The sequence below is a fragment of the Muntiacus reevesi genome, chromosome 2, assembly GCF_963930625.1.
Source record: "Muntiacus reevesi chromosome 2, mMunRee1.1, whole genome shotgun sequence".
In the NCBI taxonomy this organism is placed as follows: Eukaryota; Metazoa; Chordata; class Mammalia; order Artiodactyla; family Cervidae; genus Muntiacus; species Muntiacus reevesi.
This window is the reverse complement of record NC_089250.1, coordinates 110,232,658-110,248,816: the sequence shown is the minus strand read 5'-3', so window position 1 is coordinate 110,248,816 and position 16,159 is coordinate 110,232,658. Positions and strand designations below refer to the sequence as shown.

At 55.3% G+C, this 16,159-nt stretch overlaps 1 protein-coding gene and 1 long non-coding RNA gene across 3 annotated transcripts; one reads left to right on the top strand and one right to left on the bottom strand.

Annotated features, from left to right (window-relative positions):
* Window positions 1–5,982: 5,982 nt before the first annotated feature.
* LOC136159890 (uncharacterized) lies at window positions 5,983–9,822 on the bottom strand. 2 transcript variants are annotated; one of them, XR_010661519.1, is made up of 3 exons: window positions 9,664–9,822; window positions 8,982–9,153; window positions 5,983–6,118 (listed from the first exon to the last, which is right to left on the bottom strand). It is a non-coding gene; the product is annotated as an uncharacterized lncRNA (long non-coding RNA). The 2 variants fall into 2 exon arrangements; XR_010661518.1 differs by lacking the exon at window positions 9,664–9,822 and adding an exon at window positions 9,240–9,527.
* Window positions 9,823–11,159: 1,337 nt separating this feature from the next.
* On the top strand, window positions 11,160–15,529 carry ZNF503 (zinc finger protein 503). Its single transcript, XM_065922684.1, has 2 exons — window positions 11,160–12,242; window positions 12,973–15,529. Exons 1-2 carry the CDS (start codon window positions 11,931–11,933, stop codon window positions 14,608–14,610), a joined length of 1,950 nt encoding a protein of 649 aa, XP_065778756.1. The 5' UTR covers window positions 11,160–11,930; the 3' UTR covers window positions 14,611–15,529.
* Window positions 15,530–16,159: the final 630 nt, after the last annotated feature.

Here is a 16,159-nt window from a genome sequence, read left to right as displayed (position 1 = left end):
CCCACATCTCTGAAGTCTCCTGCATTGGCAGACAGGTTCTTTGCCACCAGTGCCACTTGGAAAGCTCCCAACAGTGGTAACACCAAATGGAAATAAGGTTAGTCAGGTGGGACAGGTAAATGATATGCTTGGATGCAAATATTTAAAAAAAAAAAACAATTTCATTGACTTAAACAAATAGGGATTTTATTTTTCTAATATAACAAAAGTTTTGGAGGCAGGTGATTCCTAGAAATTGTTGTGTCTCAGAGACATCAGGATTAAGTCTCTCTCTGCTAGTCTCTTGGATTTTTCCTCATGGTCACAAGATGGCTGCTATGGTTCTGGATATTGTATCCAAGCCCACAAAAGGAAGAAAGGAGCAAGAAAGGAACGGGAAGGGTCAAAACAACTGCATCATTTCCTTTGATGAAGAAAACAATGTTTTCCAAAGCTCCCCCTCCTACTTTGCTACATGTGCTTCATTTGCCCAGACTGGGTCACATAACCATCCCTGGCTGCAAGAATAATCAGAAAAAATGAAAACAAAATTGTCATGATTGGCTCCCACCAATTTTGCACCACTGCCTAAACCAGGCACACTGCTACAATGTTAAGCTGAGGAAGAAGGAAGGAGGTGGATATTGGATAACTTAACTAAATTGTGGTATCAGATTTGGGCATTTTGGGATCAGAAGTTGGACACATAAGCATAGGGAACAAGGGCCTTCCAGGAATAAGGGACAGAGGAGCAGAAAAACACAGAGCATGTAGAGAGGACATTAGATTTGACTGGGGTGTAGACAGTTGTACTTTTGATAATCTATCTTATAGAAATAAAACAATTGATTTCAAGGATATAGACACAAAAAATATATTAGAGAAAAAACTCTATTAACAACCTATATGACCATCAACAGGGAAGTGGCTGATTAAGTGAGGTATATCCACTGTATGGAATACAGGAGGTCCTTGACTTCAACGGTTTGACTTAGGATTTTTTCAACTTTACAGTGGTATGAAAGTGACAGGCAAACAGTAGAAACTATACTTTGAATTTTCAATTTTGATTTTTTCCCAGGCTACTGATATGCAGTATGATAGTTTCCTGATGCTGAATAGCAGCAGTGAGCTGCTTCTCCCAGTCAGCCCCACGATCACAATGGGAAAAAACTGATACATTACAACCATTCTATACCCGTACAACCTTTATTTCTTTTCACTTTCAGTATAGTATTCAATAAATTACATGAGATATTCAACATTCTATTATAAAATACACCTGTATTAGGTGGTTTTGCCCAACTGTAGACTTATGGAAGTCTACTGAGCACGTTTAAGGTAGGCTAGACTGAACTATGGTGTTGGTAGATTAGAAATATTAAATACGTTTTCAACTGGATGATATGTTCAACTTTACCAGCTGAACTACCCGGGAAGCTAGGATGGGTTTATCAGGTAACTCCAACATAAGTCATTGTACTATGCAGCTAAAAAAGAAATAAATTAGTTCTCTATCTATAGACTCATTTTTTTACTGAGAAAGAATGAACAAATTGCAGACAACTCTAGTATAACCATTTTTGTATAAACAAGCAATAACATAAGAGCCCCATACATTTGAGTGTAATTTATATGAGAATGCTGAGCATGGTGCAGGGACAGAAGTTACAGCCCAGGCTGTTAACACTGTATATCTCAGGAGACAGGATGGGAAATGGAGAGGAAATGGGTGAGATCATGTTTTTCTTTATGTATCTTGAGAGCTTTGCTGGTTGAAGTGAACATAGATATCGTTTATAACTTTGAAATGCAACTTAATGAAAGCAGTTTAAAAGAAGTTTAGAGCTAAATTACAAAGTGTCAAGTGTTACATGTGGACAGAGGAGAGTCACTGAGTATTTGGGGGCCAAGGAACCATGGGAGCAAGAAAATTAAGCTGGTAGCAGGATGTATAATACATCAGGGGCAAGAGAGGCCAAGGATACACAGAATAATTAGAAGGTTCGTGCTGTAGCAGCTCAGTCAGAAGATAATAATGGACTAATAATACAGGGCTAATAACACATAGCAGTAATATGTGAAATGAGAAAAAGAAGGAGCCCATGCTAGAGCCTTAGGACATACGTGAATGGAGGGTGGAAGGAGCAGTGATGGGGGAGGAATGTCTCCATTAAACTGTGTCAACCAACACATCATGCACGTTGAAAACCAAAATAAATAACTGGAAAACCATAGATATTGGTATATTTTCTTCCCCAACCTCCTTGATCATTGACTTGTTTTATATTTACAATATAAAGACTCAGAATAGTCATTATTTTTCCCGAAGTTTGTGCTATCTCCCTCATTAAACTGAAAAAAACACCCCAAGGTATGAGATGACAAAGAATGCTTACTGGTAACCCCCAAAAGTGAAGTGAATCCCCAAAGATATCGTTCATTCAGCACAGCTGATGGTACTAATCAGTGCCCTTTTCTTCATTCATTTCTTGAAAGGACAGCTCCAGTCCCTGCCCTGTCAAGTTACCATCCAGTGAAGAAGAGAGACTCTCAACAGAAAATCCCATGTGGTAAGTGCAGTGAGCCAGGTGAAGAGGAGGGCAGAAGTTCACTCTAGATAGAAGAGAAAGCCTTAGCAAGGTCCTGAGGTGAGATGCTGTATGGCACCTCTGAGTAACCAAAATGCAACCACGGGTGGCAAAAACTCAGATGTGGGGCAGAAGGAGACAGGAGAAAGCTAGTTTGCCTTTTAAAACAATTTTTAAAGATCACTCTGGCTGCTGAAGAGCTAGAAGAGAAACAAGGAGGGGAGCTCAAAGGACCAGTTTCCCCATCAGACTGGGAGCTGTCCAGGAGTTGAGCTGAGCCCACTTTATTTATTCCTTTCTCCTCCTCTGTGTGGGCCCCTCCTGCTCAGCAAGGCCTCAGATGCCGGTAGATGCAGTTAACAAGACAGCAGACACTCCACCACAAAGTAAGTAAAAACCCAGCAAGATTCCTCACGAGTGATGAGTTGAGTTGCTGGGAGTCTGACGGAAAGGAGGAATGAGGATACGGATGAGACGCCCCGAGGCAAGGCCAATTTCTTCTCTCCATGCCTCAATTTCTTTATAAAACAGGCCATTCACGGTACTTACCTCAGAGTTAATGTTAATTTGTGTCCGACAGAAAACAACCGTTCTAACAGAGTTAGCTTTTGTTTTTAACCTTCCTGAAAGACAGGCGGGACCCTATGGGCACGAAAATGTTTTCCCTGCTGTCTGAGGTATGACTGGTCTCAGATACCACAGAATGTTTGAGAATCCCTGAGCCAGTCAGGTCTCGGGATTACCAAAAGACCAAAGTTCGACAAAGTTTTACCTGAGAGTTTGGGCCGGGGTATGTGCTTGTAGCCCTTTGATTTAAAAATCCTCAGATACAACGTTAGGCAGGGGAAAGGACCTGTCCACTGTCCTCCTGTGAGTCTTGGGTTGTGCGCTGGATCACGCCGCGACATCCCGCGGCCCAGCCGGCGGGGGCGGAGCCTGGCGAGCCGCGGGCGGGCCGGCCGCGCGGAGGGGTGGGACCGGCACTGCAGCCCGCGGCCCCGCCCCCGGCGGAAGTGCCGCTGGGCCCGCCCCTCCCACCGGAGGCTGATTCCCCTCGCCCTTCCCCCGGCCCGCTCTGCCCAGCGCAGTTCGGCTCCTAGGGCGTGTAGGGCCGGGGCCCCACCACCAGTCCGGAGAGGAGGCCCCCGGGTCTGCGTATTTGGCTGTCCCGGGTGGTACGTTATGTCCCTTTCACTCCCCCGCCCTCCCTTCCATTCCTGCGTTACCGGCGCGGCAGCAGGCGCCGCGGGGAACCGCACAGGTAAAGACTCGGCTAGAGAGGGCGCAGGTGTGGGTCCCTCCCAGGCTGGACGGGTAGAGGAGAGGCTGACAGCACGTGCCCGGCCTTTTTTTTTTTTTTTTTAATCAGAGCTATTGTATTGATTGTGGGGCTCGGGGAGGGCGGACGCAGAACCCAGGAGCCCTGCACAGCACCGGGGTGACGGGGGGGAGGGGCGGGCGGGACTGAAGCCCCCAGAGCTTGGGGGCCGGATCATTCGTGTCCCCGCGTCTTGCGCAGGCTCTGTTGTGTCTCAGAAGTGATGAGCTGGTTGGGTGGGGGCGGGTCGAGGCCGCGGCAGCGGACGGTTATTCCCCCACCCGCTCCCCGAGGTGACTGCGTTCTGACAGTCGCCCCGCCCGGGCGCGCAGTCTTAGGTTTGCTGAATGAAAATCAATAAAAACCGATGCAATGGCAACGAACATGAAACACTTTGGTTGTTATTATTTGCGTTTGTTAAAGTATTATTTTTTTTTTTAAACTTCCTTCTTGGAAAAGGTGGCTAGGATCAGAGCCTCGAAGACGGACTCAAAATGCCCCCTGGGCTCCCGGCTTGGGGAGGGATCCCAAGCCGTGCAAACTTCCCCGAGCTGCTCTGAGGGATCCAGTGGCGGTGGGGGAGCCCCCAGGGCGCTGGGCTTCCGGATGCGGCTTTCCTCTGCGCCTCATTGTCCGCACTTTAGGGCGATGGTGTGTCCCCCCCCGCAATCCATTCGCTTCTCCCCGGTTGACCACCCCCACGCCCCGGGGGCCGCGCCTCCTCCCCTCCCCTGAGCTCTCCCCGGCGCTTTAAATAATGATATTTGCATGCAGGGAGCGATTCATAAATATGTCAGGGCCGGTGAAATATAGGCAACATTTCAAACTTTCTATTTAAAAAACATGAATTATGGCCGCGGAAAATGTGTTCCCATTTAAAGGCGATACGAAGTATTTGGTGTCTCGTCCCCGGGCCCATCCATCACGCAGACAATAAAGAGAGTTTTTCGCCCTGACACCCGCGATTTATGGGCGCCCTTCTCTGCCCTCATCACTCACCCGCCGCGGCCGGCCGGGCGACAGGCCCCGCGGAGAGACCGGCGGCCCCCTCTCCCCCCGCGCGCGCAGTTTGCGCCCTCGTCAGCCCCCCGAGACCACCGCTCCCCAAGGGAAGCGCTGCTGTGGGAGGTCCACGGTGATGGTCTGGGCAGCCAAGTGGGCAGCCCAGTGGGAGACAGAACCACACTCATCCTCTCATCTCCGCGCAAGCCTATCTCAAGGCTGGGATGAGCAGGCAGACGAGCGGCCTTGCGGGCTGGCTCTGCGTCCGGGCCTCGCCCGCCAACCGCGGCAGCGCGCGGGGAAGTTTGCGGTGCAGGCAGCAGGAGGTTATTTACGTGCGGTTTCGAGGTGAGGGGAAAGCGCCGGGCAGGGGACTCTCCAGGGGGGCTCATTCTGCCCGGGAGAAGTCGAGTTGGTCCCAAGCTTTCTTGAGCCCTGCTGGGCGGACGCTTGTGGACAAAGCTTTCCGCAACTTTTACAAAGTCGCCTCCTCCATGGTGCGATTACCATAAACGCATCCTGGGAGTCCGCGGCACCTTGGAAACTATTTTTTTAAGGGGCAGGGCCCAAGAAGTTGGCGAGAAATAAGGAAAGGGAGGCGCCTTCCTTCGCGTTTTACCGCGGACCAAGCTCGGCCACCAGGTACCCTCTTTGCCCACCTCCCCACTTTGCGCTCGGACACACCCCTAAAGCGCGCTGTCGTCTCAAAGCGATCGCCGAATCTCTGCTGCAAACTTGCTTTGAAGAAAGTTCGAGCTCCGTCTGCCGTGGAATTTGCTTTCAATTTTCGCCCCGGGCGGACTCGGCCCCGGCGGGTTTCCCAAGCACCGGCAGAGGGTGGGGGCTGCGGGGCACTGCGGATCGGGAGAGACTGCTAAGGCCGCGGACGCTGATAGTCAAGCCTCCCTCGGAGGCCAGACCTGCAGCCTTCGAGCACTAGGAGCCACCTCGCGTCCTGCGCTGGGGCGATAGGGCGTCTCCACACCCGGGAACCGGGAGCCGTTTCCTGCTGGATGCCTGAGAGCTAGATTTATTCTGATACAGGCGGCACACCCGCAGCCAGAGAAATTACGTCGATTCTAAAAATGACAAGGTTGAATTTATTAGATTAAGATTCATGTGTAAGTGCAGGGTGATGAAAATTATACAAACAGCTCCAAGTCCAGTGTGAACTGCAGGATCGCTTCCGGCTTCAAGGGCATGTAACATAACATCTGAATATTTAGATCTGTAGAGGGATATAAAATAGTATTAAATTCTCGGTGTGTGCACATATAGTTAAGTTGGGGAAATTCTGGAGCAAGTGTCATTTTACAGCCTCTGCTTGGGTGTAATCTGGGCTCGAGATAGCGCTTACCCAAATAACTACCCAGTGAATATATCCTACAGACAGAGCGAGTTCCGCATCGTCGAGGTGTGCCGCGGTATGTGTACCTCTTTAAATATCTGCGGCGTGGCAGAAGTGATATAAATACATTTAAGAAAAGCAGGCGCGCAGATAATTGAGCCACTGCACAGATTACAACAAGGAAATAAATATTACTACTAGGTTGGCTGTGGAAAGTGTGAGCAAATGGGGGGCTTTCGGGAACGCGTGGAAGGGGCCACAGGTTCTGCAGCTACGGGCGCTCAGCAAGCTGAGGTGGACCCTATTGGGATACCCGCTGCCTCGGACCTTGGGGCGACTACTGGGAGTCTCCGCCGGAACAGGCAACAATGCCGCACCCTGGGGGTTCTCCCAGGTAACGCGTGAAGATTCCGAAGCGCTGAAGCCAGCACTCCAGGTACCAGGGCCTCAGGTCCTGCGGGCAGCCCCTCCCCCTCGGACACTTCAAGTACACCTTAATTCTGGCTTCACCAGGCTCGAGCAGTGCGCATTTAGGCCTATCGGTTTGGAGTAAAACCGAAGAACAGGGCGGGTCTCGCTTGGTTCCGAGGCACCTCAAAACTCGAAGTCACAGGCCAAACGGAAGAAGGCCACGATTTCACACCCGTGTGGAATCCAAGCCGCGCCCGGCCCTTGGAAGGCCAGCTGAGGCTACAGAAGCAGTTATCTGGGCGTATTTACTTATGAAATGTTAGGCACCCCCTCACATACCCAGTACAGAGGCTCAGATGCCCCATAGGTCTCCCCCGCATATTTGCAAAGCCCAGGCAACGCCACCAGCTAGGTCAGAAACACTGCAGCTGTTAAATTCCAACACCAAATGCTAATTCCAGAATAGGGAGCCTGCGACCCTCCACCCATCTCACCACCTGGTCTTTTTTTTTTTTTTTTCCTCTCACCCCTCCAAATACACCCAACCCTTAAACAGGCGCAGAACTTCTGACAATTCCTGCTTGAGGAGAAACTAGGACTTGGTCCTGAATTTCAGGGAATTGCACACACTCCTGAGGCAGCCCTGCCTCAGAGAAGGAACCCGGGCCCTGAGAATGCCCTGCTTCAGAGAGTGTGATTGCGCTGAAGTGGTATATACTGTATAGTGAGAGGAGGGAGAGAGAACAGGAAACATTCCCTGGCTAGTAGAAGAAGTATAAATGAAGAGGGCGGAAAGGAAGAAAAGGCTGAGAGCCAAGAAAGAGTCAAAAGAGGAAACAAAAACGACAAGGGGGTGGGGGAAGAATCAGAGGAGGTGAGCCGAGAAGAGCGCAGGCCTTGGTGAGGCCCAGGGACCAGGCCAGGCGCTGGCAACGGCAAACCTGGTACCTCCCCGGCCCCAGAGGAGGCTAGTTGCCGCCGGGGACCGTCCCCCACCAGCCCAGCGAATCTCGGCTCGGCTCCCAGGCTGGAGGGGCGGGCTTGGGTCCAGTGGCCTCCGCGCGCCCTTTCTCTCCCCACTCCCGGGGGACCACGAAGCGGGGCGGGACGAGGAACAGGGGGTGCCCCAAGGGGCGCGCGCCAGTCCAGGACTGTTTGGACGCTCTGGGCCAGGCTTTCCAGCTCGCCGGGCCTGACCTGTCAGCCGGATTATCTTCGAGGGAGATTAATAGGGGAGGCGGGCTGCAATAATAATCGTTTTGTTTGATGTGACAACTCTGATAGGCGTTGATTTACTTACAAACTGATAGGCTTTTAATTGAGCGCCTCCGCCGAGCCCGAGATGAAAGGGAAGCGGCGGTGAAAGGCGGCCCGCCTGCCCTCCGGCCTCAATACTGATTAGCCATCTCGACAGTGAATAGTTCAAGGCATTTTCAAACTTTTTTCCTCAGCTCTCTCTCTTTCCTTCTCCTCCCACCCCCTCCTCAAATATCTGCCAAGCCCACTCCTTTTTTAGAGAAAACAAATCATTTCCATTGTGTGCAAATAAAATCCACAGGACATCCACGCCAATCGCCGCTGGGGGTTGGAGGCATTAGGCCAAGCGCGGAGTCATTAATAACCCCCCCCCCAACCCCCAAGGCCTCACGGCCTTCGGGGATTTGACCTCCCCTTCGAGGTGCGCAGGTTCGGATGCTGCAGCCTCCCGAAAACCCAGGGAGTGCAGACCCCCAGGCGCCCCCGTGCGCTCGGACCTTCGGAGTTCGATTTTTCGAAGAGCGAATGCGCGAAGACCAAGATCCGCGCGCGCACGCTGCACCGCGCAGGCCTGACAGCATGTGCGACCACACCGTGGCCCGCCATTCCAAGGGACACAGGAGCCACTCTCTGGTTCCCCCAGCTGCTGGGGGTAAAAAGAAAGCTGCTGGAATTCCAGGAGAGGGAAAGGACAGAGTCTGGAGACGGCTGGCTGGAGGGCTGGGAGAGGGGGGAAGGGAGGGTCCCCCGCGGTCACCTCGCCTCCATCTCTGCACGCCGCCCCCAGCATCCTGCGTCCGGGCCTCGCCGGGAGGCTGCGAAGACGCGGGGCCCATGGCTGAGCTCGCGGGGCTGGGAGATCTACAGTTGATCTGGGCGACACTTCGACAACCACTAACCCAGTGACTCAGACACTAACAGAGCAGCAGGATACAGGCAGCCTCAAAGGGTCTGCTCTGCAGAGACAGAACCGTCCGGTTGTCAGAAACCGGCACCTGGGACTCGCTCCCCAAAGGTTATTTCTGACAGCCTTCACAACTTCGCGTGTGGCCTCGCCACAGTCTCATGGACTCACCTTCCTCCGCTGTCGCACCGGCAGACGCTCCAAAGCCCCTTGAACGGAGGTGTGTTCTTACACCTAAACACACGCACACATACACCGACAAACTCTTCATATACACACCGCCTCACTCCCCGCTTCTCCAGATTATCTTTAGTCAAGTTACCATCTCATGAAGTTTACCAACCTAAAGAATCAAGGGATAAAATTAAAACGCGTAAGAAGAATGCCTACGAGAAATTCTAAAACTCACCCCTAGAAAGTTCTCGGTACCTGTGCGGAGTGGGAGAGAGAGACAAAAAATGAGGGAGGGAGGAATGGGGTGGTGAGAGTGGAGAACGCGAGCACCCCGAGGGCAGGTCCCAGACCCGACTTCGGCGCCGACGGGGCACCGGCCGGGCAAGCGAGGGTGGAAATCGGGTCTCAAGGCCCGGCTCCCGCCCTCCGCCCCCCAGCGCGGGTACAGACTGGCTCCCGGCTCCCCAGCGCTCCCAGCCCCACCATTTATCAAAAGGACTTGACAACAAAAGAAGAGCCGGGGCGGAAAAGGGGGGGAGGGGAGAGTCAAAGTCTTCCAAGTCCTTCCGAGGAAGGGGATGTACCCTCCTCTCGCTCCCTTCCAGTTTCTGCGAGTTTTTGGAGGTCATCCCACCCCCTCGAATTCGCTCCGGACGCTACCAAAGCCCTGACAACGCACACCGCGGCACAGGCATTCACACACACTTCTGCACTCAGATCCAGGTACACGGAGGCACGCGGAGCGCCGCCCCTCTGCCTTCCCAACGGCCCGAGTGACGGTGCAAATCGAGGGGAACGCGGCGGTCCCGCTCCGCTTCCCTGGGAGAGCCGGTTGTTTCCACAGGCAGCCGCACCCCCCCCCCCCCAACACACACACCCCCCGCCCCCTCTCTCTTGCTTCTTCCCTCCGCTCTCCCCGAGCTGGTCAGTCCTGGCTCGGTGTTTCAATCAATTCGAGCGAGCAGCCCGGAGCAACCCCGGCTACCAAGACCGCGGGGATGGCAGGGGGTGAGGGAGGGCTGGAGAGGGGACCTGAGTGAGCCTGGGATGTATCTGCCCCGAACACACACGTCAGGCCTCTTCTTCGCAGCCTCTCAGCCCTAGCCACGACGGGGGACGGGTGTCAAAGAACTGAGGCGGGGGCACCCCACCACTGACCTCCAGAACTCAAGGCTACGTGGGTAACGTGGCTCTTAGAAGCCTCCGAGTTTGGAGTCAGGGCACTGGGGAGGGGGGAGAGGGGGCCAGCTGGCACTGACGGCTGCACTCTGCGAGCCCCGAAGGGACTAGGCTTGGCGGGGGAGAGGGGGGGCGGGTAAAAAATCTCCCGTGTTGGACGTCGCCACTGCCTGTCTCGGATACCGAGAGCGCTCGGAACTCTGCGCGCTGCCCCAAAGGAACGGGATCCCCAGAGGTGGAAGGGTGTTCTCTCTCTCTCTCCAGTACCTAGAGGAGCGAGGCGCACACCCCAGGCCGGTGCACCCTTCTCAGCGCCCTGGGCGCACCTGCGCACTTTACTCTCACTATTCATTTTCCTGACACTGAACGCCTCTTTCTCTTCTTTCATTCTTTTTCTTAGAGCCCCCGCCTCTCATCCCAGGAGGCTGCTCCTCTTTCCCCCTCCTTCAGTTCCCCCTCAGTCTCTTCCTTCCTCTGCGTCTCTCTCTCCCTCTCCCTTTTTCCCTTCAAGTCGCACCCGCCTTGTAATCAGCAACAAAAGCTGACATAAATCACCGGCGGATTGACAAGAGCTGACAAATAACTGATTGATTGCGGTCGGGGAACATTGACAATTGATGGAGGGGTGGAGATGCCCAGAGAACTGGGGAGGGGGGACGCGGGAAGGAGAAGAGAGGGTGGCAGGGGAGAGTAAGAATTGGGGGGGGGGGGCTGAGTGTGAAACAGAGGAAACATGTGACCCCCCTCCTGCCCCAATCTGCGCATCTCCGGGCGTCACGTGGCCGGGAAGGGCGGAGAACCTAGCAGAGAGCAGAGACGTGCCTCCACCGCCTCCGCTGCCCACCTAGCTTCTGGTTTCTCCGCCGCCGAATCCCGGGAAATCAAAGCGGGCGGGCGGACTTCCTCCAACACTCGCTCCCCACCTTTCCTTACCCAGGCGGCTGCACCGCAGGAGATTTCAATTACTGAGGCAGGGGAGAAATACTTGGGGGTGCGGACCTCCTTTGCGGCCCTGGAGTTGACAGTCCGGCTGTAGTCCAGACTCCTGCTAGTGCTCCTTCTGAACACCCTCAAACTGTTCCTTGCAAGCACTCTCCTGCAAAAGAAGGTTTCAGTTTATTCTCCAGCTGGGGGAAAGGAAGGACGACGAGGAAGAAAAGAGAGGGAGGCGGCAGATAGCAAACGTAGAATAAATGTCCAGCTCGTCCTCCGAGCGAAATCAAGGGAGGGGACAAGCTGGGGGAGCGGCGAAGACGGAGCTGCCCATTAAAACCAGCGCTGAGAGTCCTGGCGGCGGCGGCGGCGCGGGACGCGTCACATCCCCTTGACCCTCCAATCACCTCGGGCTCCCATTTGATTGGAAGGCGGCAAAGGCTTTAATCTCCCCCTCGGTGCAGCTGCTTTTGAAGTGAGTTTCCTCGCCAGAGCCCCGGCTGGACAGGCAGAGGCTCACATCGCGGAGAGCAGCGCCAGCGCCGGGCCGCGAGTGCGCAGCGCAGGGGCACAGCCCGAGGCCGACACGGCTAGCCACCCTGCACTCCCGCAGTCGGGCCGGCTCCTCCCGCTCGGCCACGGCTCCGCAGCGGGCCACCCAGGATTATTCGCTTGTGGCTCCAGGCGCCAAGAAGGCGCGCTGGGCGCCGGTGACCGCCGCGCCAGCTCCACCTCCTCCTGCTGCTCCTGCTCCCCGGGCGAGAGCGCAGCCCGGAGCCCGCCCCGCGCCTCCTGGAGCCCTCCCCCCGCTGCTCCCATGCGCGCGGGTGGGTCATGAGCACAGCGCCCTCGCTTTCTGCCTTAAGAAGCAGTAAGCACAGCGGCAGCGGCGGCGGCGGCGGCAGCGGCAGTGCGGACCCTGCCTGGACCAGCGCGCTCTCTGGAAATAGCTCCGGCCCCGGCCCAGGCTCGTCCCCGGCCGGCAGCACCAAGCCTTTTGTGCACGCCGTGCCCCCCTCTGACCCTCTCCGCCAGGCTAACCGCCTGCCCATCAAGGTGCTGAAGATGCTGACGGCACGGACTGGCCACATTTTGCACCCTGAGTACCTGCAGCCCCTGCCTTCCACTCCCGTCAGCCCCATAGAGGTAAGGACCCTATCCCCGGATCGCGCTGGGACCACCACCTTGGCGGCCCTCCACGGGATTTCTTTCTCTTGGGATCTGCAGGGGGAGAAGGTGGGGGGGGGGGGCGGTTCGGAGTGATTCAGCTCCGGGATGAGGGGAGAGGATCGTGCTCCCGCGCCTTAAACTAGGGCGGAAAGAAGGGAGGAGGTAGAATGGGGTGTGAATGCTAGGAGTCAAGGTAATCAAAACTTGTCTCTCCCTTTGGTGTTAAAGCCCATACCTCGACCCAGGCCCCCTGACTCCCCAGAAGACAGACGGGAGTCCAAAATACGGTTCCAAAGTCCCGGTCCTCCGGTTCCCCAGAAGCTGGTATTTGTACACAGCCTCTAAGGCGCCAACGACCCAAGCCCTTACTCTGAAGTATTAGGGATGGGGGGTGAGGAGTACAGTTCTGGGTCAAAGAGTCAGAAACCAAAACATTTTTCGAGTTTGTTTTTTTTAAATCCAGTTATCGCTTAGAGAGGACAGGAAAGATCCTGGTGGCGGGGCTGGGGGTGGGGTGGGGAGCGTTGTGGCCTTTCTCAAGAAAGAGAATGTGTGTGTAGAAGGGGTGTCGCCTAGATTTGCGCCTTGGGGCTGGAAGGAGCTTTATGGGTCATGGCGGAGGTGCTCTCGGAACCTAGAAGGCAGGATTTTAAAGGGTTTCCCCTTCTTTCTTTGTGCCCCCCCCCCCCCACGTCTGACCCTGCAGCTCGATGCCAAGAAGAGCCCTCTGGCGCTGTTGGCCCAAACATGCTCACAGATCGGGAAGCCCGACCCCTCGCCCTCCTCCAAACTCTCCTCAGTCGCCTCCAACGGGGGCGGCACGGGCGGTGCCGGCGGCGGCGCCGGGGGCGACAAGGACGCCAAGTCGGGCCCCCTCAAGCTGAGCGACATCGGCGTGGAAGACAAGTCGAGTTTCAAGCCGTACTCCAAACCCGGCTCGGATAAGAAAGAGCCGGGAGGCGGCGGTGGCGGCGGAGGAGGGGGCGGCGGGGGCGGCGGCGGGGGGGTTTCGGCGGAGAAGTCCGGATTCCGGGTACCGAGCGCCACCTGCCAGCCATTCACGCCCAGGACAGGCAGCCCAAGTTCCAGCGCCTCGGCCTGTTCGCCAGGAGGCATGCTGCCTTCGGCCGGGGGCGGCCCGGACGGCAAGGACGACAAGAAGGACCCCGAGGCGGGCGGCGGCGGTGGCGGCAGCAAGGGCTCCGGGGGCGCCTCGGCTGAAGGGGGACCCACGGGGCTGGCGCACGGCCGGATTAGCTGTGGCGGCGGGATCAATGTGGACGTGAACCAACACCCAGATGGGGGCCCCGGGGGCAAGGCTCTAGGCTCGGACTGCGGCGGCTCATCGGCCTCCGGCTCTGGCTCCGGCCCCAGCGCACCCACCTCCTCCTCGGTGTTGGGCTCTGGGCTGGTGGCGCCCGTGTCGCCCTACAAGCCGGGCCAGACAGTGTTCCCTCTGCCTCCCGCGGGCATGACCTACCCAGGGAGCCTGGCTGGGGCCTACGCCGGCTACCCGCCCCAGTTCCTGCCACACGGCGTGGCGCTCGACCCCACCAAGCCGGGCAGCCTAGTGGGGGCTCAGCTGGCGGCGGCCGCGGCGGGCTCTCTGGGCTGCAGCAAGCCCGCGGGCTCGAGCCCCTTGGCCGGAGCGTCACCGCCGTCCGTGATGACAGCCAGCTTGTGCCGGGACCCCTACTGCCTCAGCTATCACTGTGCCAGTCACCTGGCTGGGGCGGCGGCAGCCAGCGCGTCGTGCGCTCACGACCCAGCCGCGGCGGCCGCGGCCCTCAAGTCCGGATACCCGCTGGTGTACCCCACGCACCCGCTGCACGGCGTGCACTCCTCGCTCACCGCGGCCGCGGCCGCCGGCGCCACACCGCCCTCTTTGGCCGGCCACCCCCTCTACCCCTACGGCTTCATGCTCCCTAACGACCCGCTCCCCCACATCTGCAACTGGGTGTCGGCCAACGGGCCTTGCGACAAGCGCTTCGCTACATCTGAAGAGCTGCTGAGCCACTTGCGGACCCACACGGCCTTCCCCGGGACAGACAAACTGCTGTCGGGCTACCCCAGCTCCTCGTCTCTGGCCAGCGCCGCCGCGGCCGCCATGGCTTGCCACATGCACATCCCCACGTCGGGCGCTCCGGGCAGCCCCGGGACGCTGGCGCTGCGCAGCCCCCACCACGCGCTGGGACTCAGCAGCCGCTACCACCCCTACTCCAAGAGCCCGCTCCCCACGCCGGGCGCGCCGGTGCCCGTGCCCGCCGCCACCGGACCGTACTACTCCCCCTATGCCCTCTACGGACAGAGACTGACCACGGCCTCGGCGCTGGGGTACCAGTGAGGGCGGCCTCCAGGGCTGCCGAGGGAAAGGAGAGAACCGGGGGGTGAGGAGGGGCCGAGGGAGGGGCGCGAACAGGGCCGAGGCGACTGTCACCCGCGCGTGGGGAGGACCCGGGCCAGGAAAGGAAAATATATATATACTGTATCTATCTACCCGAAACAGCGACCGAGACCCGGTGGGAAAGTCCCCTTTCCCCCACTTCTCATCTCCCCACCCAAACTTTATAAAAGTTGAAAAAAAATATCATTTGACTTTTTATAGAAAAAGAAGGAAAAAATAATTGAGAAAGTGTTCATCTGAGGACTGCATCGGTGGACACTGGTATTTATTTATGTTAGCTCCAAGCGGACCCGTGGTTCAAAAGTGCATTACTTAGTTTGAGCTCTGTAGGTAAAAAGGAAGAAGGGGGAAAAATTAAAACTTGAGGGTTAAAAATGTGGAAAACAAACCCTCCCATCCCTTGTAGATTATAAATAAATACAAAACCGCCACAGAACTAGAGGTCTTCTCTTTAATGTTACTTTAAAATTGCTATGATTGTATTGTACGTTCTTATTTAATGTCTGATTGAAACACAAATTTACATGCATGTTTGTTACAAAAATGAAAAAAAAAAAAACAAAAGTCACAATTTGTCAGCTCTGATTTCAAATTGCAATTATTTTTAAGGTGTATACCATCAAAAGAGAATGGGTATTTTTTTGTATGTATTCTGGAAGAAAACGAAAAAAAAAAAAAGGAAAAACAATTCTATTCCAAAACCTCATTTGCCTTATTTTGTTCTTTAAAAGGAACACTTAACTATTTTTAATTTTTAAGTCCACCCGCTGAAAAGGGGACAAGGTTTACGTCATGTACTAAAATAATAGACAATGTATCGCTTTAAAGATTAAAATTCCGTATATTTGATGTATTAAAAGGTTTTAATACTTCTTCTTATCTTTTTTTTTTTTTTTTTTTTTTTTTTTGGTTAAAGAGAAAGAAGAGCATGGCAATTTCGGCCACAGTGGGTTCCCTAGGCCTCACGGCTATTCCTTCTTCCCAGGACCGTGGTCGAAATTCCGATTGTTTTGTTGTGATTTTCAGGAAGAGGCAGAGGCTTCAGAAGGGCTGGCCTTGGAGGAAATATTTTTAAACGGGATTTCACAATTTGGAAAGATAATGTCCTTAGCTATCGCTCATTTCGTTTTTTTCTCCCAGTAGCTGGTTTGTTAAAAGTGAAAGGGGAAATGGGGGGATTTAAAATTTTTTCCCTCTTAAGATTTTGAGGAGTTTGGGTTTCGTTTTGTGCAGAGAGCGGCGCAGGTCCGGACTCGCCCGCCCAGCTTCGGCCCGGGGGAGGTGCCGCTGCCCCCATTTCCTCTCTGCTTTCCCACCATCATCGGTTACGGGCGGGCAGCCGGGATCGATTGGCGGTCGGAGGGTGCTTGGGAACCTGTTTCTTAGGCCTGGGGAGGCGAGCGCGCTGGAGCCCTCTTGTCCCTCCGAGGAAAATGAGTTCGCTTTCCTTTTCTTCATCTGGCTGCCAAGGGCTAGAGGCGGCCACCAG

Coding starts and splice junctions, on each gene's coding strand:
- ZNF503 (XM_065922684.1), top strand. CDS start 11,931: ATGAGCACAGCGCCCTCGCTTTCTGCCTTAAGAAGCAGTAAGCACAGC. Junction 12,243..12,972: donor CTCCCGTCAGCCCCATAGAG/GTAAGGACCCTA, acceptor CTGACCCTGCAG/CTCGATGCCAAGAAGAGCCC.